This window comes from Pelodiscus sinensis, chromosome 21, assembly GCF_052426305.1.
Source record: "Pelodiscus sinensis isolate ZL-2025 chromosome 21, ASM5242630v1, whole genome shotgun sequence".
NCBI lineage: Eukaryota > Metazoa > Chordata > Testudines > Trionychidae > Pelodiscus > Pelodiscus sinensis.
Window position 1 is genome coordinate 18877840 of NC_143072.1, and position 16434 is coordinate 18894273.

At 45.5% G+C, this 16434-nt stretch overlaps 1 protein-coding gene across 6 annotated transcripts in view; it reads right to left on the minus strand.

Annotated features, from left to right (window-relative positions):
* Positions 1-2201: 2201 nt before the first annotated feature.
* The window catches only part of CUEDC1 (CUE domain containing 1), a 166595-nt gene continuing 152362 nt past the window's right edge, over positions 2202-16434 (minus strand). For all 6 annotated transcript variants that reach the window (XM_075904801.2, XM_075904798.2, XM_075904803.2 and 3 more), the window contains exons 7-12: positions 14824-14907; positions 12327-12413; positions 10081-10174; positions 9040-9098; positions 7931-8001; positions 2202-7085 (exon numbers count right to left, since the gene is read on the minus strand). In XM_075904801.2, coding sequence (XP_075760916.1) covers positions 7934-8001; positions 9040-9098; positions 10081-10174; positions 12327-12413; positions 14824-14907 — 392 coding nt within the window. In that variant the 3' untranslated portion in view covers positions 2202-7085; positions 7931-7933. The remainder of the gene's footprint in view (positions 7086-7930; positions 8002-9039; positions 9099-10080; positions 10175-12326; positions 12414-14823; positions 14908-16434) is intronic.

Consider the following 16434-nt stretch of genomic DNA (forward strand, 5'->3'; position numbering starts at 1 on the left):
CAGAACAGCTTCACCCAAATTGGCTGTTCCACTTCAGAATGTTAGATGTTAGCTGCCAGAACTCCAAAGGCACAGACTGGGCCGAAGTGTAGAAGCTGCCACTCGATCCGAGGAAGTGAGATCTCCATGCTCCATGTTGCTTTAAAGTCTCCCTTCAATACCATTTTGCACTTTGAGACATCCTGCTCCAGCCAGCGAGTGGAAATATGTGGTGTTGAAAATTAAGAACACATATTTCAGAAATAATGCTTTGTAATAAATGCATTCTTTTTCCACTAAGACGACAATGCGAAGGAGCCTGAGTGTACGTTTGACAGATGTGGAGGAGTTGGTGTACTCCAGACAATGAAACACTTTAAAGAAACGGCACACATTTCATCCCAAGAGACTTCTCATTTTCAGCATTACGTGGTGTTTTTTTTTTTTTTTTTTTTTTTTTTTATAAATGCAGTTCCACATTTAATGTAGCTGACTGTAAATGTGCTGTGAGCTTACACACACATAGTTGGTGTCACAACAATCCCTGAGCAGCTTGGATCAGCATTTCTGTTAAAAAATAAAGCCCAGCTACAGAAGATCTGCTACTGATTTCAATGGCTAAGAATTCCATCTAATGCCCATTGAACTTATTGGAATGACTTGTACTGGATCAGGCCCTAACTGCGTTCATATGTCAGAGGGTGTGAAGGATACACGCCTTATACACTAGAACGCAACTGACAAGATCACCCATTTTCTTAGTGTCTCCTAAAGTCAATGGGCCTGACTCTCCTACCCAAACCTGTGCAAAACTCACGTGGACAGGCTTTGCACAGGGCTAGGGTGTGGTGCAGTCCACCAGATTGTGGTGAACGACCAGAGATGTAAGGCCCCCTTACTCACCTGTAAATCCTGACTTAGAATTTTGGGTCCAAGCAAAGTATGCACTGGTAACTTACTAGAAGTTAAGTCAATGCATGCTTGATATGGAGGGGATGTCCATGAAAGGAGCAGGTCTCAGGACATGTGGCTTCCTCTTGATCCTGCAGTCACTGCCAGCTGCTCCCCTCAATACCAAAGATGGAGACAGGTATATTGCAGGAATTGGCAGTGGGCAATTGGGTCCACAGGCCACACTTGTTGGACTCCGAATACTTCAATCTCTTTTCCCCTCAATATAAAGTTTTAAAATTTTCTTCTTGACCCCATGATCCAAGCTTCTTCACAAAAAGTGTTCTTGAGTCATGGCAAATCCACGGCCACCACAGCTAACATTAGCTCTCCCTGCTCCAATATGCTATTCCTGCAAGGTCAAACAGCAAAGCATTCTGAGTTTTTCTGGGGGAAGGAAGAGCATGAAGAGCTGCTTATGACAGATCAAATTTTTTGGAAAAGCTTTCCTTGCTTCCCACATTTGGGCTTTGGCTGGTTCCCTGAGTGCTTGTATAATGCTACGGAGATAGAATGGCACAGAGAGGTGATTTTATCACCTCCCATTCCCCATTAGCTGACCAGACATTCAGTTTAGGACCCACTGAGAAATTTTCCATCTCAGCCTTTTTAAAAGCAATTTGGATTTTCAATAAAATAAAGCAGTGGTTCTCAGCCTAAGTCCTAATCAGAACAGAGCCATGCCCACGTGACAGCCTCAGGATCATATAGACAGTATAAATGTTTATGATGCTGTCCACAACTGATAGGCAGCCCACAATAGTAAACAGAAGGAAAACCACTGAAACAAAGTTTTACATGAAAAACATCTGGTTTCTGCAGAAAATGGAATTTTTATCAGATATTCAATTTTTCAATAAAAACTGAAAATTTTCAATTTGGACATGCTCCTTAGCGCTTCTTGGGAGTTTTAGTGTTGTCACTTCTTACCCCTTTTCTTTAGGTCAGGATTCCCAGACAAATTACATCTCCCACAGCCAGAGATGGCCACGATGCCCTGCTTCTAAACTTCAACAGGGGAAAACGGTTCATCACGGGAAACATAGTTTAAAAATATCAATTGGAAAAAAGGTGTCATTTGCTGAGCAATTGTAGTTGAAATCAGTATTTCTTTGGAGCCACCTACTGGACTGTGCACTACTCGGTCAGCACAAGCAAGGCGATATCAAGCCCTCAATTTAAGAGCTTGTCATTCTGTAACAGATGAGCCACTCAAGGCAATGCCTAGAACTGAGATTTAAAAAAAATCAAAAGCAAAGAAAACCAAGGCATTAAGAGTACGACATGACTTTATTATATGAATTACTATTAAACATCTTTAAGAAAAAATACTTATAGAAATAAGTTCTAAAATAGCAACACTCACGAACGTCACAGAAGTCGTTTTTGGTTTTTAAACCATTTTGTACAGAAACGATACAAACGTCACTGAGTATTGTACATTTTGATAGAAGAAATGCATTTCGGCTTTCAAGGCTGTCTTTGTGGCCTTTCCACTCGTTAGACCTGAATTTTTAAAAGGGGGGGGGGGGACTCCCTTCCTCCTTCCTTACAATGGTATTTGGCGCCCTCAGGACATTTGGAAATGGAAAGACTGGAGTAGAATCTAAAAGGTACATTGTTAGAACATATTAGCTAACACATCCTAAGGGCATGTCTACACTACAGGCTAAAGTCCAGTTAAGCTATACAACTTCAACTACGTTAATTGTGCTGCTGAAGTCGAAGTAGCTTAACTCGGCTTTTGGCGCTGTCTACATAGCAGAAAGTCAAAGGGAGAACACTCTCCCTTCAACTTCCCTTACTCCTTGTGAAATGAGGGTTACGGAAGTCAGAATAAGAAGCCTGTTATTTCAAAATTATTTCAAAATAGTGGGCTTGCTGTGTAGTATTTCGAAATAAGCATGCAGTGTAGACAGTTTAAAAATCCTGCATAGACAAGCAAGAATATTCTGTTCACACTTGCTAAGCTATAAATGTTAATGTTTACATTGTGTTGTCTACACTAGATAATTCATAGCTTGCACTTGTTAGCTACCACGTACTAACACCACACCTGTGGATCCTACTCTAAAAGCCAGAAAGACATGAACCCATCAGCATATCAAATGCAGTTCAAGGAAGTGATGTAACAATATTAATCTCCTCTCGTTCACTGCAATGCTGTCTCTCTAAAACCCAACAAATACTCTTTATTAGGCCTGGTTTTTTATATGCCTCAATGTAGGTCACTGGAAAGTCACACCTCAGTATGGGCTCTATCCTGGGAAGCACTGAGCACTGAACCTCTAAGTGACTTTGAAGAGAGTAGAATAGTGCTTTGCAACCTCTTTTCATTTGCAGACCCCTATACAATTTCTAGAGGAGGTGTGGACCCCTTCAGACATCTCTTGTCTCTATTTTGCTGAATTCTGTTCAGTTTCCAGTCTAAATCTTTTGCGGACCCCTTCAATACAGTCCGCAGGCCCAACCACAGATTGAGAATCATTGGAGTAGAACGGGCCAGCACCTCACAGATGGATTCAGTACATCTCCAGATCAGCCCTAATAGAACAATGAGGCAATGAGCCACCTCTGGATCCATCTCCAGCTGTGCTGCATTAGGCTTTTAAGTATAGCTATAGCCTGAGGTTATATTAAGATGATGACCCTGGGGAACTATGCTATTTGTCTTAGAGGTCAACTCAGAGAGGGACAAATTGTACAAAGCACCAAATCAGCGGACTGTGGTTAACCTTCGTGACTAGATGATGAAATATTAAGCACATCCTGTCCTTGTCTATAATAGGGATGTTACGAAGCGAGTAAATAGCTAATCGTGTAGTCGATAAAATTTCTATCGACTACACAATTAGTCAATAAGGGAGGAAGTCTCCGGGAGCTACATCCCTGCTGCTGCTCTGCAGTTTATATGTAGTAAGAGCCAGGCGGGCAGGCTTAGGCTTATCAGGTAGTCAACTACTCGCATACATCCCTAGTCTATAGTGACTGTTAACACCTTGTACGTTAGCATCAGTATTCCCTGTAAGCTGTGCACTTGTGTGGCTGCTCAGGAGGGATTCAAATGCATCCCAACTGATTAGCAGAGCACCCACAGCTAGGTTTTATTTCTACTGGCAGTGCACATTCACAAATGCCTCAGTGCACAATACAAATGTATTCCGTATGTGGATGGAAAATATCCGCACATGGATGGAAAAGATTAGAGGGAATGTTGGTTAGTATGACTTCAAAAGGCCGTATTGTAATACAACCCAATTTATAGAGAGAGATGAAGATATACTTTATCAGGGTAAAAGATCGCAATAAGCTAGCACTAATTTAACAGCAGGGCAGCTGCTAACATCAACACATGTGACCTGAGGGACATGTGCATTTGTATTTTTCCCTTCCTTTCCACCCCCCAATCCACCAAGAATTTCCTGGAGACCAGAATGTCCTATAAAAATGAATTTTTTGTGGGGACAGACAGCACAGTTTCCTACCAACAAGAGTCTGAGCTTCTGTGTGATCGGCTGTTGGTGCCTTTTTGCATTCATGGAAACTTAGCTCAAAGTTAAGCCCTCAGTAGCCAAGAGGAGTTGGAACTTTTACAAGCTGATCTGATTCCAAGCTTGATTTTCTTCCAAACATGCAGAGCCTCTTTAGGAGAGAGAGAAATAGCCAAGCATTTATTAAAGTAGAAGCCAACTGAGGATAGGAAAAGGGAGGTGGCAGAGAAACAGACCTTCCAATTCTAAGGCGGGGGATAAAAGTCCTTCCAGCTCCAAAAGCTCTTCTGTTTTCAGTGGTAGTGCTCCAGCTTTACCCTTAGCAACCAATATGTACATACATATCATACACACAGGGCCTTACTCTGAACAGTGCTGAGCAGTGCAGTACCCACTGACTTTAAAGAGGCCAGTGGGTGTCTGGCAGCTCCCAAAATCAGGCCTTTAGTCACTTCCTTTCACTGAACAGACTCAAAAGCACATACCAGGAGCCTTATATCTTCTTTGCTGTGGCCGCTTCCAAGCCACTGAATGCTTGTCTGAGCAAGAATGACCTCACTTGTAACTGTTCTAGTCCCTGGAGCAGACAAATTTCCCTTGTCTTTCAGGTTTTACCAAAAGACTCACTGATGCTCCTCTCCTTTTTATTTACTTTTTTAAAGGAACAGACACCAAAAGCAGGCTTCACCTCAGGGAATTGGGATCTTTAGCATTTGAGAACCTGAAAAGTTGCTGGGATCCCAGGGAATCACTGGAGTCCACAACCTGATACAAGCCGGCATGCACTTCCCCACTGTACTGTTTGGTGTTTTTAGCAGTTCATGTTCTGAGTGGGAGGTTGTGGGCACTGTATCACACAGTCAAGGTGTTAATGTAGTGTCCAAAACACACTCTGCCAGAACATGCCACTTCAGCAATAGACACAACACTGAACCTTTCATCAGGTGTCTCCTGAAACTCCATTCCACATAGCGTCAATGTCTTTCTGCACAGAAAGGAAGCAGTGTGTGTGTGCCTAAATCTACTTTTGCTCATCCTTACTAGTTCTGAACAGTGTCTTAAATTCCTCAGGCCCTGCCTTTGTGTTTCCATTGAGCATGAGTAGCTTGACTGAACGCCAGGTGCACGGAACAAGAGCCTCACGCTCAGCAACTTTTAAAAGGAATCTGTCTTGGCACACGCTTCAAAGGCAGACAGATCCTCCAGCAGATCTTGAAAGGAGCCTGTCATGGAGGTTAAGCCTGCAATGTGGGCTTTTGTTGCAAAGCCTAATAGAAAGGCAACGAAAACAGGGTTTTGTTGCACAGATTGCTTGGATCAGTATGTCTTCCTGCTGCTTTTGCAACTCAAACACTGTAGTGTTCATGCTACTGCATGGGACCCACAAAGTCAGTTGGACAAGTCTATTTTCACGGCCCAAGCTGAGAATAAAACCGACAGTACTGATACAGAAAAGAAAACTTGATAGGGGGCGTAATTTCAGATTTAGTAATTGACACTACTGGTAGCAGCACAGGGAAAGAATTTTTTATTTGATTTTTTTTAGACTGAGAGTGTTCTTTTAAGGTACAATGTGCCACCTGATTCCAAGCTCTCTCCTGGAGGAAGGATGTCATCCTCACATTAACCAGTGAGCTCTGAACCAACCTCTCCTTCACTTCATGTTATGAGACCTGCTATCAGGCCTATGCTCATATGTCCCTCTAGAGAAAACCCACTTGTGTTTCAACTTAAGGCCACATTCTGATCCTGAAGGAAGTCAACTGTGAGACTCATTCGTATGAGCTCAGAGGTGAACCAAGGCCCCATCTACAGTTCCCTTCCATCTAATCTGGCAAGTGTTTCTAGATGGCCAAAACTAATTGCCTGCTACCTAGAGAGCAGCCAATTGTCATGAACAATACCACAATCCAAATGAGAACCCGTGGGAAAGGTTCAGAGATCAGCAGTAAGAACTAAACAGCTTTGAAATTCAGCCCTCTCCCCCACTATTCCTGCTCTTTAAATTATAATATCACAAGAGCAGCAGCACAAAACTGGAGAAAGTGGTATATGGAAAGAGAAATTAGCCCCAGCTCAGTATCTAGTTCAAGGCATTTTTATCAATGCCTGAGGCAAAGGTTTAATTCAATGTGAGAATGCCTGGCAGAAGAAAGTCTTTTCTTTTTTAAAAAGACAATTGATATCACCCTGTTTATTACATGATTTAGATCCTGGCTGATTACCCCTTAGTAACAACAACAAAGAACAAACAACATTTTCAGGTCTTTTCTGTGCGCATAAAGTTACATCAGATTGCTACAGTGATATGTTTAAAAATGGGCAAGCCAAGGCCCAGCTTTTCAACGTATTATTGTTATTAATTCATATCCAAACCGAGTTTATATCAAAGAGACGGGGGATTGGCCATTATTCTCAAAAGCTTGAAATCCATTATCTTCATTGCAGTGACTGAGAAAAATTCAGATCAGCTGCTGATTTTTGGCTGGATAGGAAAGAGGTGTTTTCAAACCCGCTGGGAGGAAAACATTGTGCCTCACTTTAATACTTGTACTTCAGAAAGGATGCCAGCATGGGGAGCCAAGGAAATTGTTTTTTCTTTGCAGCCATCTTCTCCTTAAGACTTTCACAAATAAAGTCCAGTTCAGGTAATGGATCTGGGATCTAAAAGAGAAGGATGGGGAGGAGGAGAGGAAGAATGTATTCAGTCAAAGCTGCTTCATGCATGGCTGCTGAAACAAAGTCTGTCAGTGTGCACTGGATGTTTTTAAACCAAGCCATAAGGAATCAATGAACTTGATACACAGAACAGGCAGGCATGAATACTGAAGCCTCTGCATGGTTTTAATCAGCATCCGCATGCTGTGTCCACCCAGATACGTTTTCCATGAAGGACAAAGAACAGGGAAGATTTGGCCAGGCTGTTTCTCTTGCATCCTTTAGTTCAAAGGCTAAAGTACCTGTTGCTATCCATACAGCAGCTAAAAAAAGGACCTGGAACGGCAGACATTACGTACAGCAATGGCAGAATTAAGTCCTCGTGGGTGACACTCACCCCAATGCAAGCCCCATGTGCAAGCCCCATGTGCAAGGCTTTATGCATGAAGACCTACCGAGATCCTTAACACGTAACACAAAGAACTCACACATTGGCATTGTGAATTTCACCCAGTGTTGTTATCAAGGATGTTATGGGGTCAGTGCTATCAGCTGTAGCTGAACAAGAGAAGTAATCCATCCTGCAAAAGCCAGGGAAGAACAGCTGATGCCAAGACAATACCCTCTGTTTCAACTCTGTGCCTGAACACATGACTGGAGGACCAGAGAGGTTGCCATAAGCTCAAGCCATTTGTTTTCACCATGACAGCATGCAAGGGATCTTTGCATTTTCTTAGGCTGGCACTTTGTCCATTGGCCCCAGTGTCTAATCTACACCACTCAGCTCCTGGAGAAAGCGGCGGAGGGATGGGCTTGTAACTAACCACACATTATCCCACAACACTTCTTACCATTTATTGTCCTTCTTTCGGTATCTCCTCTTCCTCATGTAGTTGCTGTCTTCTTGCTTGGAAATCCTCATCTGAAAGGCATTAGAAAGACCTGTGTGGTCAAACGTCAGGAGATCCCTTCCTGTATCTAAACAAGATAGGTGGCAAAGCTGCCGCAGTCTCAGGGGACTGGAAGGGCCTGAGAATTGCAGAAGGATATGGGTGCCAGTTGGTTTAAACCCGCCCCAGGCTAGCAGTGAACAAAGCAGCAGTACTGATGGATGGCAGTTCAATGCCCTATGTGAAACGAGTAGGTGGGTATCAGCCTATTTCCTGGGCAGCTGCCACCTTGGTTGGCTGCCTCAGCAGATGGGTCTTGGTCTGAATGGGCTATGGACTCTGTGCCGTCCTTACACCCACTGCAGTGCTTGTCCTGTGTCAGGGTAAGGGGTTACTGCTTTCATGCTCTCCTGTAGACAAAATGAGGACTCCAGGTTTCAGGCTGTCAATCAACTACCGTTCACCACTGGGTTACATTTCTGTTAGATCTCTGTATCCCTGTTGCAAAGCCACAGCGAATACTACCCGCCCAAGCTTACCGAGGGTGTTCCTGGCCCTTGGGGAAGGAGGCTTCACTTCCTTTTACTTGGTGATCCTGTCATTCAATAAAGAGCTGAACTAACAGAAAGCAGAGGCCTGGAGAGCCAGAACACATGGGGAAAGGGGACCGAGAAGAAGAGCCTGCTCAACCCAAACCTTGAGGAGCTAACAAATGGGTGGAGAAGTGTCCGTTGCACAGTACAGGGTCTGAAATGAGGTGAGATGGGAGGAGTGTGGCTCCTGCCCCTGGCTTGGGGAGAGTTTCCCCTTGCTGTTCCGGGTGCAGAGAGAGCAGCCCCATGCCTGTTTTAATCTACATTAGCCACAGAAGTGGTCCAGGCCTGCTACTTGCTTTGCGTTAGGAAAAGGCGAGTCAGGGAACAGGTTCTGAACATCTAGTGTAATGGGTGAGAAGGAATCTGCAAGGCAGGAATCTTGATTTTTGATGTGCATTCCCCTGCTCTTTGGGGTCACATACCAGAGCCTCCAGCTGGCGACTCACCCATTAGCAGAAACAAGCATCATCTTACCGCACGAGTGTCCTTCAACGTCATCGAGAAGATTAGCTGTGGAAGCCGCTGTTCCCATCCTGCATGCTCCATTAAGGAAAAGGTCTTCGAGTGTAAGCCACAGGCTTGTGAGCAGCCCATAGAGTTGGGGGTGGTTCCTAGGTCTGTTTCCATTTCCATTCTGCTGCTCTCTGGCATGAGATCTGGGTCATAATAGTACAGGGAGGCCACGATGCCAGGGTCACTGGGGTACCAAGGCAACATACTTCAGTGAGTCTGGGGATAAGAAAACCCTTTTACTCTAGGTCTCTATCCATGTGCCAGCAAAAGTGGAAAAGTGGAAAAGAAGGGGAGGAAGAGTGGACAGGTGAGTCACCAGCACGATTTCTCTTGCATTGTCGGTAGTGAGTGGTGGCTTAGGACTGGCATGACAACTAGTTAGCACACAGCTGATAAAGTTTCCACTGAGGAAACTCTTCATAGAACACAGATCCAGGGGAGCTTCCACAACAAATGGAACATCTACGCTACACTCAAAGTGGAATCCCAGCTGCAAACACATCACTTCAGGGAAGTTCAGAGCTGGATCCACACTCGCACACTCGCTGAGCCATGAATGTTCTCTGTGGCTGTAGCTTGACTCATGAGGGTTGCAAACATGTGCCTTTTGGTTACTTACATCCTTTTCTCCCTGAGCTATAGCTCCCTCCCACATGCACAAATCTTTGCCCTAGTTTCAGGGTGTAAGTGAGATGTAAGTGGTGCATAAACCAGTGATTCTTCACCTTTTCTATGTGAAAAAGCCTTTTCCCCATACCAGGACACTCCCTCCAGGATCCTTCTCCCACCCATCCTGTAACCCCCACCCCTCCAATACAGAAATATGGGATGGTCAGGTTGTGTTCCCTATATCTTCCCAATGACCCCAAGATGGAGAACACCGGCATAGCTTGGTCCTAGCCCTCTGCAGCATAGCTTTCTTCCAAGTCATGGCAGATGGGACCCATCTCTAGGAAGCTCAGTGTGACCAGGGGAGGACAACATCACATGTTGGAAGGATACACTTGATGCTTCAGTAAGTGTTTTCTTTTTGACTTCTTCATCTTGGTCTTTTCCGAAAAAGCCCTTGCAAGTTCAAACAGCTTCTTGCGTGTAGCTGAAAAGAAACAGGCTGGTGAATGGCTTGCTCAGACCCAGCCATCAAAAGTTGATAGTAAATAACAAGTATGAGAGATGTCAAGTTCCCATGACATCCATTTGGGATGATGGGGTCTGAATCACTCTGCATGCTGCAGGACAGCAGATGACTGAACCAAGATAAATTTGCCTGCTTGAAAGCCCAGTGCCTTACTGATTAGCCTTACCAAACCAAGGCCCGCAACACTTTTCCATGCACTGGAATTAGTTCTCGTAATCAAGAAGAATATCATTTGATCCCTGAAGGAAGGATTCAGTTGAACAGTCAGACCTTTAGTGTAGTCAGACATTTTTATTGTAATTTCCATGATATAACTATACCAAATTCTCTCTCCCCTCACACCCCAATACTAAGTGAAGCTAAAATAAACTGCAGCTCATGAATCAGTCAAACTATGTGAGGTGCCCAATTTATTTTGCAAAAGGAGAGAAGCCTGTGGCTTGCCGGGAAGAAAGAACAAAAGTGGGAAAAGTCTCTACTAACTTCTCCTCTAACTTCTATTTTAGGGTTTAAACAGAGGGAGGATTTGTATCTATTCCCAAGAAGCCCCATCCAATCCGTCACATAGTCATGCCCTACAACAACATACTGAAGACAGTCATACATACAAGCTTGCAGCGTAAATGAGGATGGCAAATCGAACGTCAGAGCAGCATGAGCAATTTAGCCAGCGTCAGCACCTACATATGGCAAAACCCATTTCCATCCCGTTTCTACCAGAGGAGACTCCTAAGTGATATGCCTGTAAGTGGTAGAGAAAATCTATCCAAGTCACATCTGGCATCTTCTAGGGTGGGGTGGGAAGAAAAGGAGATCACCTCCACTTGAAGAACAGACTCATTTAGGGAGCAGTGCTACACACCCCCTCCCCAATTATGGGAACCCTCTTCATGAGCAATGGAACCTAGAGCTGGGCTTCCTTTTCTCTCTCCTCCCCCACGCTTCACTATATTAGCTCACTCGCTTGTTGGAGATATATCATCCCCACTTTCACCCCAGCCTACACAGATGGGACTAAGCGCAGATAAAGTCCTCAGTGCTGGACATGACAGTCCCTGCCCCAAGGGGCTTAGGAGAGAAAGACATGGAGGGCACAGCTAGAGTGGATGCTTTTGGGGGCAAGGACTGTTCCTTTGTTCTGTGTTTGTACAGCATTTAGCACAATGGGGTCTGCTTTGGCCCTGATCTCCCAGGAACAACAGGAAGGCAAATATTAACAACATGCTGAGAAGCTCAGAGGAAGGAACTTCTTGATATTTTGCTTTTCTTATTAAGGCCCTTCCTGTTGGCATTGTGGAAGGAACGAGTCCACAAAAGGCATATGTTTGGCCACTCGGGCTGCAAAGGGCATTCCTGGCACAGGGCTGCACTGATATAAGCCTGGGAGACAAACAGGGCAATGACCCTATCATGGCTGGGATGGTGGCTGGGGGCTTCCTTTGAAGCTCAGCAACAGCACTGCTGAGGCATTCACTGGATAGGGAGCAGGAGACAAGGAGTCAGACATGCATCTCCTGCCCAGCACCCATGGCGAAACCAAGCTCTGTCATTACTTTGACACGACTGGCACAGGGGAGCCTGGTCCATCTCTGATCAGGGCTGCACCAAAAGCAGAAGGAACACATGGATGGGTGCACGGGGCCAAGGACACAGATCTCCAGGATTACAGCAGGCGCATGGAAATCAAACCCCAGTCTGCTGCAGGCTTTGGAGATGGATTAGCGCAATTTGGATTTCCCTACTTGATACTCCCAGTTCATTCTCGTCCGGCTTAGTACACAATGCATTAAAGCCCCTTCTAATCAAAAGCTACACTCCCAGCTAAATGTGCCTTGCCCAGTTAATCACAGGGTGGCTTGATAAATATGAATAACTTCTGAGGCTTGAACGGGAGGTAAGAATCTCATATCTTTGCAGATCTGTGCATACCCAAGTGCTGGCTCGCACACCCGTGCACACATACACACACGCATGCAGAGCGCTTTGGCAGAAAAACTCCTTAGCACTAGACTCAGTGCTAAAGAATCCTTACTGCTTCTCCTCCTCTGCCTGCCTGCCTGCTCCCGCGCAGCCTTCCCTCTGCCATTATGGAACCTGGAAACAAACTCACATTTTCCCATGTGTTTCAGTTTGTCCCTAAATAAGGCATCTTCAGACACAGCACTGCTGGCCTCGCTGGTTACAGGGGCCACGTCACCTGAAATGCAAAGAAGCTGGTCAGTAGGGATCTGTGAGGGTGGAGTGGGGCGTGCAGAGAATCTAAGCCACACTATCACCATTGACCCAATTCCAGCTCCAGGGAAACAGCAGCCCTGCCTCAAAGCAGTTGCCACGCATCTCTGTCACGGGCTAAATAAGACAGTGTAAGACAAGTGCACACATGAAAGATGGAGACCAGCGAAAAATTAAGAGCAGTTCCTAAGGCTCTGTTTCTGAGAGACAAGCCAGGTGGGATGCAGACAGGCCTGGATTTTGGAGGGAAGATAGGAGGAGAGAGAGTGTGCAGGTCAGCAGGTACAGTGCTGCCTAGGCCTCTTGGGATGGAAGTGAGAAGTGACCCTCCACGTTCAGCTGCTTCCAGTAAAGTCCCCCACACACACACTTTAAAAGAGCTACAGATAAGAATTACAGCTGTGTCTCTGTTTATTTCAATGGCGCAATGGGGGATCACAGCTTGCTTGTGGCCTTGCATTTCCAGGGCTCCACAGCGTTTTTATCTGTGCAGAATGAATGCAAAGCAGCTGTAAGTACTTCTACTCTAACCCGGCAGCTTTCACCACTGGGCACAAAGGATGCAAGTGACTAAATGAAGTGCAAGGCCCTGCAGAAGCAGGCCCCATCCATCAATGTCTGTTCTTGGTTTAAAATTTTTTTTTAAAAATCGCGCTCTGCTGAACAAAAATCCTCTTTGCTTATGTGAGCGAATGTGACCCCAGATCACCCCATCTGCTAATTTTATTTCTCAGTTGGTTATTAGATCATGCTTCGAGATCATTTGCATTACCACGGATGACACAGACAGTTAATTAAAAAGGGAGAAAGTTTAGACGTCTCAGCTGTACTAGTGCAGGCAGCTGATCTGGGTGAGTCACAGCTCCTTGTTAATCGTATCCTTGTGCTTCCCGCTCCCATTATCAAATCTGGGCACAATTGAAATTCCATAACCTTAGCCAAAATCGGCATGTCAAGCCTCGATGAATAGCTCCATTTGCCGCATCCTGCTCTGTCGTTAAACATGAAGATAGTGACAGACACCAACGCTAATTCTGTCCTTTGGAGCAGCTGTTATGTTCAGGCCTTAAGGTTAATCAGGATTACTCAGATAGCTGGTATGCCTGCAAGGCAGGATCCCTGGCTTCTGGCCTAGAAAAGGGCAGATTTTGTTATACTTGGGCTATCAAAGTTCTCTTCATTTTACCTCCATCCCCAAGTAAAATTTGCATAGCCATGTGCGGCAAGAGAGAAAAGGGTTAGGATCGGGGCAGGATGATGATTCTTTTAGTCCATGGCCAGTGTAGAACAATGATGGCTTCAGGATTTCATTAGTCAAACCTTGAGGCATGTGCTGAGCACTAGGCCTAGGACAGAAGAGAGAGCAGAGTAGAAAGCTGCATCTTACTGTCATCTTACTGAAAGCTGACTGGAATCTAAGCTTTGAGAGAGCCGAGGGACTGTGACAAGCAGGTATTAATAATACAATATAATGTAGGCAGGGCTAGCAAAGGTGCACCACTCTTTTCTGGATCATTTTGCCCATTCCCAGCAGCTATGGCAACTGAGAGAAAACAGAGAAATTCTCTGATGTGGGATAGGAAACTTAATGGGGAGAGTTTCCATGCAAAGACAAAAATGAGTGTCTCAATTCACACTGGCTGTCCCACTGCCCTTTGTGCCTCTGAAAATCTCCCCAGTAACTTCTACTCACACCACACTATTTTCACCATCATCAGAAGTCTCCCCTACATCCCTGCCAATACCTCCCAGGTGGAGAATTCCTTCCCAGCCCCAAACCTAAGGAATTCTGGAGCAGAGAAAGGGCTTGGTGTCAATAGCCACCAAAAGGAAGGTTTTCACTCTCTGCAAGTTCCCTCTAAGCTGCGCGGGGCTCATGAAGCAGCTGCAGGGCCATGCTACCGCGCAGCTTAGAGGACAGAGCTGCTGTTGTAGCTGAGGGAGAAGTGCCCCTCCCCTAGCCAGGCAGCTCCATGTGTGGCAGCCCTAATCAGCTGGGGGGCTGTGCTATTGCACAGTTTAGGGAACCTTTACCCTCTGCCATTCATATCACAAGGTAATGTGTCCACTGCAAAAACCGATGTGTTCTTCACTCTGGTTAAAAGAGCCGTGATGATATGGCAGCTAAGCTTTCAACTTGGATTAGTAACTTGGCTTAAAACTGATAAAGCAGCCTGGGGCTCGACTTGAACTGCTATACATGCTGGTATGCCTTTCCTGGTATTTTAACCCATACTGGCTAATTTGGGCTAGAACACACCTCTATTTTAAACCTGGCCCTCTGCAGACAATGCAACAGCAGAAGCTTTAGAAATATGAGCGTATCTGCCAGGAGATCTGTGCAATCATATGCCCATGCATGACTTATGAATTACCTGGTTGTACAGCAGAAAAGCTGAAATCGTTACTGACAGCAACACTGGTCGACTTGGATTTTTTTGACTCATACTTCAGTCGATCTGAAAAACAAAACACATTCTATTAGCCCTGGAACCTTAAATCATTTCTTCCATTCTCCCTGATCTAGCCAGGCATTACACTGCACTCATTGCCTAAGGGTGGTTTACAGCTTCAGTGTAACAGGGTCTGGAATGAGGGAGAGAGGCTGGAACAAAAGCAGGGGAAACTATTTTTCTTAATCTTTGTTTTTATGTTATATGAAAGGGGCAGAACTGACAGCCCAGAAGGTTAAAGTCCTCCATCCACAGGGAGATACAGACTGGCAGGTAGCAGAGCCAGCTTCCCCCACACTGCTTTGCCAATATGCCTCATCCCTACAGGGACTTCACTATGAGGCTAGTTAGCTGAGAGTTGGACTGAGACCCATCAACAGCATTGTTAAAGACAAGACATCTTTTGGGCTGGCTGGGATCAGCTCAACCTAAATCACTGAACAAGCATCTGCTTCACCTAGAAGCAGGGGTTTTGAATGGAAAAGAAATGGCACAAAAATGTGACCATCCCAATATAATCAACTAAGGCAAAAATGCTCAGCCTTAGGTGTCTTAAATGGCAGACATCTAAATCCACATAAGAGCACCCTGATGGTCAGAAATACTGAGTGCTCCTTACTCCATCTAAGATCAACAGGGACTTGCAAGTGATCAGCACCCTGGAAAATCAGGCCCAAAGTACAGCGTGAGCTGAGATTAATTGCCATGGGTTGTGAGTGGACTTAATGATGTATGATTTATGAGAGCATTTTCAGGATCTTGATATGTCACCAGTGCAATGATATTGGCTCGTGCAGTTTTACTTTCAAAAGCTGGAACAACTCTTGTTAGGAAAAGATTAAAATCAAATGGGTAATAATCACAGTTAACTGACTGCATCTCTGATTGTATCAGAAAAGGAGATTCATGCTTCTGAAAACATGGTTTCAAAACCAAATCACAGCCCCACATCCACACATCTTCTAATGCTGGGTTTGTTAAATCTGACTTGGGTCTTGATTTTGCAGATAGATACCTCTCTTCATAGTGAGGCCGAACTATGAAACTCTGGGGTGCTAAAGGACCACAGATGTTTCTGGATCAGAGAGCCCCTGGACCAGTGTGCTGGCATCATGAAGCCTGGGGGTTGGAGCTGGCCAGGGAGCTAGAAGTCTAGCAGATCCCAGGCCTGGCTGCAGAGCCCAGCAGTGGCCCTGGGGCTCACCATGAAGCTGCATACGAGGCAGTGAAGCCTAGCAGTGCCTCAGAGCAGCCGAGCCCCGTGTTCTGACTCTGGCCATGGAGCCACATGCCAGGGATGGCTGTGCAGCCCGGTTGTAGCCCTAGTGCTGTGGACCCCAGTGGCAGGCCTGGAGCAGTAGAGCTTGGCAGCATACCCAGGGCAGAGGGCAGCCAAGTTCAACATCTCGGGGTTGGCCGTGGAGCCTAGCAGTGTGCCAGGGCAACCAAGCGCAGCAACGGCAATATCCAGGGGCTGCGGAGCCTGGTGGCAGCTCCAGGGCAGCCAAGCCCAGTGTTACAGGGCTGGTTGCT